Consider the following 9,778-nt stretch of genomic DNA (forward strand, 5'->3'; position numbering starts at 1 on the left):
GAATAGCTTTCAACTGAGATCAAAAGACTGAAATTATTCCCTGCATATTCTCAGACCACAACGCTTTGAAATTGGAACTCAACCACAAGGAAAAATTTGGAAGAAACTCAAACACTTGGAGACTAAGAACCATCCTGCTCAGGAATAATTCGATAAACCAAGAAATCAAAAATCAATTTAAACAATTTATGGAGACAAACGAGAATGAAAACACAACAGTCCAAAACCTATGGGATACTGCAAAGGCAGTCCCAAGGGAAAAATACATAGGCATCCAAGCCTCACTCAAAAGAGTAGAAAAAATCTAAAATGCAGTTTTTATATTCTCACCTCAAGAAGCTGGAACAGCAACAGAGGGACAGGCCTAATCCACGCACAAGGAAGCAGTTGACCAAGATTAGAGAAGAAATCGATAAATTAGAAACCAGGAGTACGGTAGAGCAGATCATCAGAACTAGAAGCTGGTTCTTTGAGAGAATTAATAAAATTGACAGACCACTAGCAAGACTTATCCAGAATAGAGAAAGGACCCATATTAATAAAATGATGAATGTAAAAGGAGAGGTCACAACCAACACCAATGAAATTGGAAGGATTATTAGAAACTTTTATCAATAGCCTTATGCCAATAAATTAAGCAATCTGAAAGAGATGGAGGCCTTCCTGGAAACCTATAAACTACCAAGACTGAAACAGGAAGAAATTGATTTTTTAAACAGGCCAATTAATTATGAAGAGATTGAAACAGTGTTAAACAACCTTCCAAAAAACAAAACTCCAGGCCCGGATGGTATTCCTGGGGAATTCTACCAAACATTCAAAGAAGAAATAATACCTATTCTCCTAAAGCTATTTCAAAAATTAGAAACCGAAGGACAGCTACCAAACTCATTCTATGAGGCCAATATTACCTTGATCCACAAACCAGGCAAAGACCCATTTAATAGAATCCAACAGTTCATTGAAAGGATTATCCACCACGATCAAGTGGGATTCATACCTGGGATGCAAGCGTGGTTCAATATTCGCAAATCAATCAGCGTGATACATCATATCAACAAGAAAAGACTCAGGAACCATATGATCCTCTCAATAGATGCAGAAAAAGCATTTGACAAAATACAGCATCCTTTCCTGATTAAAACCCTTCAGAGTGTAGGGATAGAGGGTACATTCCTCAATCACATAAAAACCATCTATGAAAAGCCTACAGTGAATATCATTCTCAACGGGAAAAGCTGGAAGCCTTTCCCTTAAGAATCGGAACATGACAAGGATGCCCACTCTCGCCACTATTATTCAACATAATACTAGAAGTCCTTGAAATAGCAATCAGGCAACAAAAAGAGATAAACGGTATCCAAATCGGCAAAGAAGAAGTCAAAATGTCTCTCTTCGCAGATGACATGATACTCTATATGGAAAACCCAAAAGAACCCACTCCCAAACTATTAGAAGTTAGAGAGCAATTCAGTAATGTGGCGGGATACAAAATCAATGCTCAGAAATCAGTTGCATTTCTATACACGAATAATGAGACTGAAGAAAGAGAAATTAGGGAATCCATCCCATTTACAATAGCACCAAAAACCATACATTACCTTGGAATTAACTTAACCAGAGATGTAAAGGATCTATATTCTAGAAACTACAAATCACTCTTGAAAGACATTGAAGAAGACACAAAAAGATGGAAAAATATTCCATGCTCATGGATCAGAAGAATTAACATAGTTAAAATGTCCATGCTACCCAGAGCAATCTACACTTTCAATGCTATCCCGATCAAAATACCGAGAACGTTTTTCAAAGAACTGGAACAAATAGTCCTTAAATTTGTATGGAACCAGAAAAGGCCCCGAATCGCCAAGGAACTGTTGAAAAGGAAAAACAAAGCTGGGGGCATCACAATGCTGGATTTTGAGCTGTACTACAAAGCTGTGATCACAAAGACAGCATGGTACTGGCACAAAAACAGACACATAGACCAATGGAACAGAATAGAGAACCCAGAAATGGACCCTCGGCTCTTTGGGCAACTAATCTTTGGTAAAGTAGGGATAAACATCCGGTGGAAAAAAGACAGTCTCCTCAAAAAATGGTGCTGGGAAAATTGGACAGCTACATGCAAAAGAATGAAACTTGACCACTCTCTCACACAATACACAAAGATAAACTCCAAATGGATGAAAGACCTCGATGTGGGACAGGAATCCATCAAAATTCTAGAGGAGAACATAGGCAGCAACCTCTACGACATCGGCCAAAGCAACCTTTTTCATGACACATCTCCAAAGGCAAGAGAAACAAAAGATAAAATGAACTTGTGGGACTTCATCAAGATAAAACGCTTCTGCACAGCCAAGGAAACAGTCAAAAAAACTAAGAGGCAGCCCACGGAATGGGAGAAGATATTTGCAAATAATGCAACAGATAAAAGACTTGTATCCAAGATCTAAAAAGAACTTCTCAAACTTAATACGTGAGAAACAAATAAACAAATCATAAAATGGGCAGAATATATGAACAGACACTTCTCCAATGATGACATACAAATGGCTAACAGACACATGAAAAAATGTTCAAAATCATTAGCCATCAGGGAAATTCAAATCAAAACCACACTGATATACCATCTTACGCCAGTTAGAATGGCAAAAATTGAAAAGGCAAGAAATAACAACTGCTGGAGTGGATGTGGAGAAAGGGGATCCCTCCTACATTGTTGGTGGGAATGCAAGTTGGTACAGCCACTCTGGAAAACAGTGGAGGTCCCTTCAAAAGTTAAAAATTGAGCTACCCTATGATCCAGCCATTGCACTACTGGGTATTTACCCCAAAGATACAGACGTAGTGAAGAGAAGGGCCATATGCACCCCAATGTTCATAGCAGCATTGTCCACAATAGCCAAATCGTGGAAAGAACCGAGATGCCCTTCAACAGATGACTGGATTAAGAAGTTGTGGTCCATATATACAATGGAATATTACTCAGCTATCAGAAAGAACGAGTTCTCAACATTTGCTACAACATGGACGGCACTGGAGGAGATAATGCTAAGTGAAATAAGTCAAGCAGAGAAAGACAATTATCATATGATTTCTCTCATCTATGGAACATAAGAACTAGAATGATCAGTAGGGGAAGAAAGGGATAAAGAAAGGGGGGTAATCAGAAGGGGGAATGAAACATGAGAGACTATGGACTATGAGAAACAAACTGAGGACTTCAGAGGGGAGGAGGGTGGGGGAATGGGATAAGCTGGGGATGGGTAGTAAGGAGGGCACGTATTGCATGGTGCACTGGGTGTTATACACAACTAATGAATCATCGAGCCTTACTATGGACTCTGAGAAACAAACTGAGGGCTTCAGAGGGCAGTGGGTGGGGGAATGGGATAGATTGGTGATGGGTAGTAAGGAGGGCAGGTTTTGCATGGTGCACTGGGTGTTATACGCAACTAATGAATCATCGAACTTTACATCAAAAACCAGGGATGTACTGTATGGTGACTAACATAATATAAAAAAAAATTTTTTTTTAAAGAAATAAACTAAAAGATATTTTTAAAATGTATATATTTGGAAAAAGAAAAGCATCTTTAAATCAAATATTCAAGAAATGTCGTAATGGCAGTTAACAAAATATTTTGAAATAAATTACAATAAGAATAATCCTAAAGTAAGTAAAAGGAAAAACAATACAGAAAGTAATGAAATATAAAATCAAGAAACAAAAAGAAGAACAAATAGTTCTTTGACAAATCTAGTATAATAGGGAAACCCCTAACAAAACTAACCAGGACAGAAAGAGAAGAACCTAAGTAAATAATACTTGCAAGGTAAAGGACTATATAATTAGAAAGAACCACAATGGCATACAAAAATCAGTGTTTCAAATATATTTGAAATTAGCCACATAAGTAATTTTGTGGGTTTAAACCAATAGCTACTAAATAAATTGAAACAGGACTGAGAATCCCCCCACCCCTGTGAAAAAGGGAGCCATAATTTGATCCATGACACACTGAGTCTATAAAACGGCCAAACAGTTCACATTAAGAGACTTTACAAAAATAGGATATAAATATAGCTTTTGAATCAATAAATAATATCAATACAATGTCATAAAGTCACTAATTTCCCCTCATTACCCATGATTGCCATCTGTCTTTTATTAATCTTACTGGAATTTCTAACTCACCGTCCGTAAATTTCTGTAGTGCATGCTCTTTCCCATAGGACATCAGCAATTCACGCAGCTCTTCTCTGTGAGCTCTTCCTGTGGCTCTGCTTTGCATCACCGTGTCTGTGGGTATGACCAGTTCCCTCAGCTGGTCTGCAGGCTGGCTGCAGTGACACACACACACCGCTCCCCCCCCCCGCCCCCCGCATATTCCCCCCCCACACACACACACTCCGGGGCAAGCCCCACGGAACCTAGCACGGTGCATTCCCCAGTGTGAGATCATACAGAAGGCCGAGGGGATGCGTGGGCATCACCTCCCACCCTGCAGAAACCAACAGTCATAAGCTATGACCTTACAGACTCTGTCCCTGCTGTCTTTAGGCCCGGTTGGCACTCTGATGTGCTGAAGGGCAGACAGGCGGAGAGCTTCACCTCCCTCTGCTGTACCGACAGCTCAGGTTTCAGCCTTCTAAATATAAGGTGTGCCCAGGGGTCCCAGAGCACGGCCACATTCACTGCAGAGTGCTCCTGGCCTGCAGAACTCAGCCCCTCCTGGATCACGTCCACTCTTTCAGTGTGTTTTCTGAGGAAAACTTAGAACACGTTTATTTTAGAAGAACAAATTGGAGAAAACGAATGTGAGTCACTATATCACAGCTGTGTTAACACTTTTTCTCTGACCTTTAGATTTATTTCAGATGGAACAAGTTGTGGGCATTGTTTGTAGTTGGATAGTTGGGTATTTTTTTTTCTTGCTTTTCCAAATAAATATACACATTGATTGCATTTTTTGGTTTATTGTAGTGTATTCGATTACAATTTTGTGTAAGCTTTCTAATTCTTTCTATCCGATATTTATTACATGGTAAATTATGTTGCTTTGCATATATATATATATATATATATAAAAGAAAAGGAAACTCTGAGCGATGAACAGCCTCTCCTTCCCTGTCACTGTTTCCAGATTGCTGTTCACTGTGTCTCTGGTGTTTGTTCACAGGGAAAACAATGGCATCAGTACCTTCCATTGGTTGCCTGCTGGCCAAAAATCAGTATTATCGAAGTAAGTTGTATCATCACCAGAGTATATTCCTAGACAATGTGATTTGAGGTGATGTTTGTGAGATATTGTAACCTGCATATCTTGTCCTGGTCAGAACTTTAAGGGACAAGACTTGACAATTGGTTGTGATAGTGAAGAAAATAGGAACAAATTGAATCAGACCTCTCTGAATCAATATCGTCAAGGCTTCTCTCTTTGTTCTATGTTATATTATATCATATTGATGAAACCATTAACACTTAGAAATAAGTGAAAATAAGGTCATATTTCATAATAATGTTTTAATTTCATGTATCTTGCATTTAATAGAATACATTAAAAGCTGATAATTTTACATAAAGAAAACAGTTTATTTCTTAGAAAAGAAGGGGTAGCATGGCTGCTTCAAGGATTCTTTAATTTCCATTTTCTCTTGGATAATAGGTCAGCTTTTATTCACCACTTTTATTTTTATTTATCTATCCATCTGTGAATATTCATAGCTGAATACAAGGGTGTAGCTTCTTAAGGAAAATTTGGAAATTTCGTAGAATGAAACAATCATTTCAGAAACAAGTGATCATTTATTGAAAATATGCCCATATGTAGAAAATTCTAATTTCAAGTTTTGTTTGTAGATAAAAGTTGGAAATATCTATTGATTTATTCTTTTTATAAAATTGTTAAACTATTTCCATTTACTTAGTGTTATTATATCCATAGAAGTTATTTTTATATTCTGATAGTTTAAAAGACTTACAGGTTTAAAATACAAGTATGTTAAAACAAATAAAATATTTATTCTTTAAAAATAATTCCATTATTTCTAAATTTGTAACTTTTGTAGAATATTTAAATATAGACACATGTAATATTTCTAATGTAGTACACTAATATTCATTCTTTATTTTGTACTAAGATTTTGAATTTGGTGACATTTACATTTTAAATTCTCCATCTATATCTATGGAGAGAGACAGAGTTGTCCACCATAGAAAGAAACATACCTTATTAATAGAAAATGTAAGAGTGTGCTAGGAGACCATTGCTCTTCCAAGTAGCTCTCTTCCAGGCCTGGTCTGGTGGCCAGCATGGCCCACAGAAATCAGCAAGAACTTGCCTGCCAGAAAAACATGAAGAAATCCCAGGAAATTAGGAAGCGAAAAAGAAAAGAAGATAGCTTGACTGCCTCTCAGAGAAAGCAGAAGGACTTTGAAATAATGCAGCAAAAACGGAAGGCAGCTAATGAGAAGTATGCAGACAAGAGAAAAATGATGACTATTTGGAAAACCTGAGCGCTACTGCCAGCTAGGTGTATCATAAGCTCTATGATCAAAATTTTGTGGAGTGAACAGTCACATATTATGACTTACCTTTTAAAAGTTATCTTAAAAAAAATGTAATATGCCTTTTCCAGACTTTTTAATTGACAATTTAATCCATTTTTTGATTCATGAAGTCAGGATCCAGGAGTAAATGAGTCCAAACCATGGAAGTTTGCTACTTGGAAGTTTATGCACAAACGATATGTCTGTGATTGTTTGCCTATTACTTATTTGTTTATTGATTCTCATTTGTTTCCTACAGAGGCTAGTATTTCTTCAGTTAGCTCTTTAGCTGATCCTGTTAACATTATACCTGATGACAAATTCCAACAAGGTATTTGGTTTATTTCTTATCAGCATCACCCTCATTACTTTCTTTGTTTCTAATCTTCCAAATGTGTTTGAGAAGGGGGTAATATGACTTCTATTTGATAGGGTTACCGAAAGTGGAAGAATCCAGCTGGTGGTTTAAATCCTTTTTCCATTCTGAACCTGTGCTTTCAGATGTAAGAAGAAAAGATCCGTCTGCTAGTGGGTACGTTTTAGTTTTTTCTGATAAAGGTATTTCCTTAATCAGAATGAAACATTATAGGTAATAATTACTATGTTAACTATTAGGGATAAAGAATAGTTGTTTCTTGAGGGTGAAGAAGGTTTTAATATTAAGCATACTCGAGGGATTGATGTGGAGAAGACATTTGCTCCCCCATTTTGTTAACCGTCAGTCGAATCATGAGTACTCTTTCTAATTCTGTCACTAAAGAGAAATTGAAAGTCACGTGCCAATTTTTATCATTGTTTAGGGGGAATGGATGGGGAATCAGAGGCAAAGTTCTTAATTTGTTTTTCCAGTACTTTCAGGAAACAAAATTATCCATTCTAATAAAAAGAAATGTGGCTCCTTGGAAAATAGCCAGCTCCAGGACAAGGAAGGAAAAGGGGAAAAAAAAAAAAAGTGTGAAAGAAAGAAAAGCTCAAAAAGTGTTGGAGATATGTCAAAACGACATAGGACCCAACTGGCCAAACCTGGGACAATTTCAGCAACAAAATAATAATTGTAACAGATAATTGCCCATTGAATAAAATAAAACCTGTTAATTATTGATATAAATAAATAAATGAATAAAGAAATGAAAGAGAAAGGAAAGCTCTTTATTGCAGTGTTCTAATTAATAAATGTAGAAAGAATGATGGAAATGGAGAATTACCATTTGATATATATTACAGTAATCATTATTCTAGGCAAGGATTATCTATGGGTACTAAAATAAATGGGGTCAAGTATGAGAAATGAGTTCTTCTCAGAGTGTCTCCCCATAACTATTTATGAATTACAAAGGGGAAAATAGTAATTTCCAATGGAGGAAACTATCAGATACCACCTTAAGAAAAACAAACAGAAAACAATTATTTGGCTCCTGTCCTAAACAACCCACTTTAGTCCCACTGGTGGCTTTGATCGGCCTCTGTATGGTGCCAATTACTAGAGAGAAGATTGAATTGGTGCTTTTGCATACAAATGTTTCTACATATTTTGAACCCTAACACACTGAATAGCACAGTTGTTATTCTAATGGTTTCTAAAATATTTATTTTGTTTTTTTAGACAGTTAACTAATGACTAGTTACCAAATAGAATAAAAAAGAGTAAATAATACTGGATTTCATAGATCCTAATGTTAAAACATTAGGGTTTTAATGAATTTTTTACATGTGATGTTTGAAATAGAATCAATTAAATATTGATACTTTTAAAAATCAAAGTGAGGTTAATTGTTGAAAACATGTATCATTTATTTTATCAAGTATATTAATTTGAATTATCTAGGTAATTGTTTCACTTATTTTTCCACTTTACTTTGACTATAAAGATAATTTACAGCTAAGCATTTCTCAGCTAATGATCTGTGTTCAACAATTCAATGAACATTGTTGTAATATTTTATACAGCACTAATAGTTGATTCTGACAATCAGGAAGATTCTACCTGCCAAGGTGCTATATTTGTGAACCACACCTTTCAGTACTAAGCTATTCCAGATGACTTTTCTTCATTATAAGAAGACAAACCTGCTGGAGAACCCATTTACAAGATAGGATCTCTGCAGCCACTCATACAGCAGATCAGGCATTTTCCTCATTACACAGACTGTTGCTGCAAGTGGCATCCGCAACATGGAGAATACTGGAAAAGTATGCCTTTGAAAATATATACACCTTTTTAAAGTAATAAGAGACTTCAAATGTAGTGATATGTATGAAGTAGCCTTTTTTTTAATCCACATTATTTTTCAAAATTTTCAAAAGTTTCTTGTTTATATTTTGAAAAAAATTGTTAGACTCTGTATATATCTGTTGAATGATTGATTTATTATACTTTAAAGTGAAACACTGATGCCTAAGAATGGTTTAAACATTAATGAATTCAGAAATGTAGAGAACAGTTGCAAAAACTGTATTTTTAATCATGAACATTAAAAAGAAAAAACATCCCCATAAATTTATTACTTGTTAAAATATATTCCTATATACAGAATTAATTCGTTATTGTGTAGACTTTAAAATTCATGGTTTTAAATAATATTTAACAATATGGAATAATCTATATATGGTGTGATTTTAGTTGTGTTAGATATGTATATATTCATAATAATAGATTGAGAAGAAATATACCAAAATGGTAATAGTGGCTATTTCTGGAGATAGAATAATGGGTGGTTTTCATTTTCTTCTTTATATTTTTCCCATATCTTTTCAAATTTTCTAATATGATGTTTTTGTGTATAATTTGAAAATAATAGATGCTATTATAAAAAGAAGCATTGGACACATTTTGTGAACATGACTATTCTCTAGATTGGCTAGAATATTCCCTTCTTTCCTCAATATGAGATAGATAATACTAAATGAGTTTCAGCTGAAAAGTTTCTATATGCTTCTTGCAAATATTTTTCATAAGATGTGAGGCTTTTGAAATTAGGGACAGTGAATTCAGTCAGGTTGATGTCACTAGTCTTATGTGACTGTTGCTGTGTTAAACATCCAGCAGAGCACACATGGTTGTTAGTAGGACTGTCTTCTTACCCAACTGTGTAACCATGAGATAATCAGGACTGACCATTCACAGCGATGGACACAACTGACCAATCATTTACTACTCTTTCCAAATGGGACATGCATTCCTTCAATTTTGCTTTTCTATCACTTTGCTGTCAATGAAGG

General features: G+C 35.5%; 1 protein-coding gene and 1 pseudogene across 2 annotated transcripts; both read left to right on the forward strand.

Moving 5' to 3' along the window:
* Positions 1 to 5,193: 5,193 nt before the first annotated feature.
* PPDPFL (pancreatic progenitor cell differentiation and proliferation factor like) lies at positions 5,194 to 8,743 on the forward strand. 2 transcript variants are annotated; one of them, XM_008706665.2, is made up of 4 exons: positions 5,194 to 5,252; positions 6,819 to 6,890; positions 6,992 to 7,091; positions 8,507 to 8,743. In XM_008706665.2, the coding sequence occupies exons 1-4, from the start codon at positions 5,198 to 5,200 to the stop codon at positions 8,517 to 8,519; spliced, it is 240 nt and encodes a 79-aa protein (XP_008704887.2). In that variant the 5' UTR covers positions 5,194 to 5,197; the 3' UTR covers positions 8,520 to 8,743. The 2 variants fall into 2 exon arrangements, with proteins under 2 accessions (XP_008704887.2, XP_008704885.2); XM_008706663.2 differs by lacking the exon at positions 8,507 to 8,743 and having other exon boundaries at positions 6,992 to 7,593.
* On the forward strand, positions 6,323 to 6,506 carry LOC103677399 (annotated as a pseudogene).
* Positions 8,744 to 9,778: the final 1,035 nt, after the last annotated feature.

This window comes from Ursus maritimus, unplaced genomic scaffold (assembly GCF_017311325.1).
Source record: "Ursus maritimus isolate PB19 unplaced genomic scaffold, ASM1731132v1 scaffold_9, whole genome shotgun sequence".
Taxonomy (NCBI): domain Eukaryota; kingdom Metazoa; phylum Chordata; class Mammalia; order Carnivora; family Ursidae; genus Ursus; species Ursus maritimus.

Bases quoted from the DNA above. Each gene is read 5' to 3' on its own strand.
- PPDPFL (XM_008706663.2), top strand. From the start codon at position 5,198: ATGGCATCAGTACCTTCCATTGGTTGCCTGCTGGCCAAAAATCAGTAT. The intron at 5,253-6,818 runs GTAAGTTGTATC...TGTTTCCTACAG, and splicing joins CAAAAATCAGTATTATCGAA to AGGCTAGTATTTCTTCAGTT. The intron at 6,891-6,991 runs GTATTTGGTTTA...TCTATTTGATAG, and splicing joins TGATGACAAATTCCAACAAG to GGTTACCGAAAGTGGAAGAA.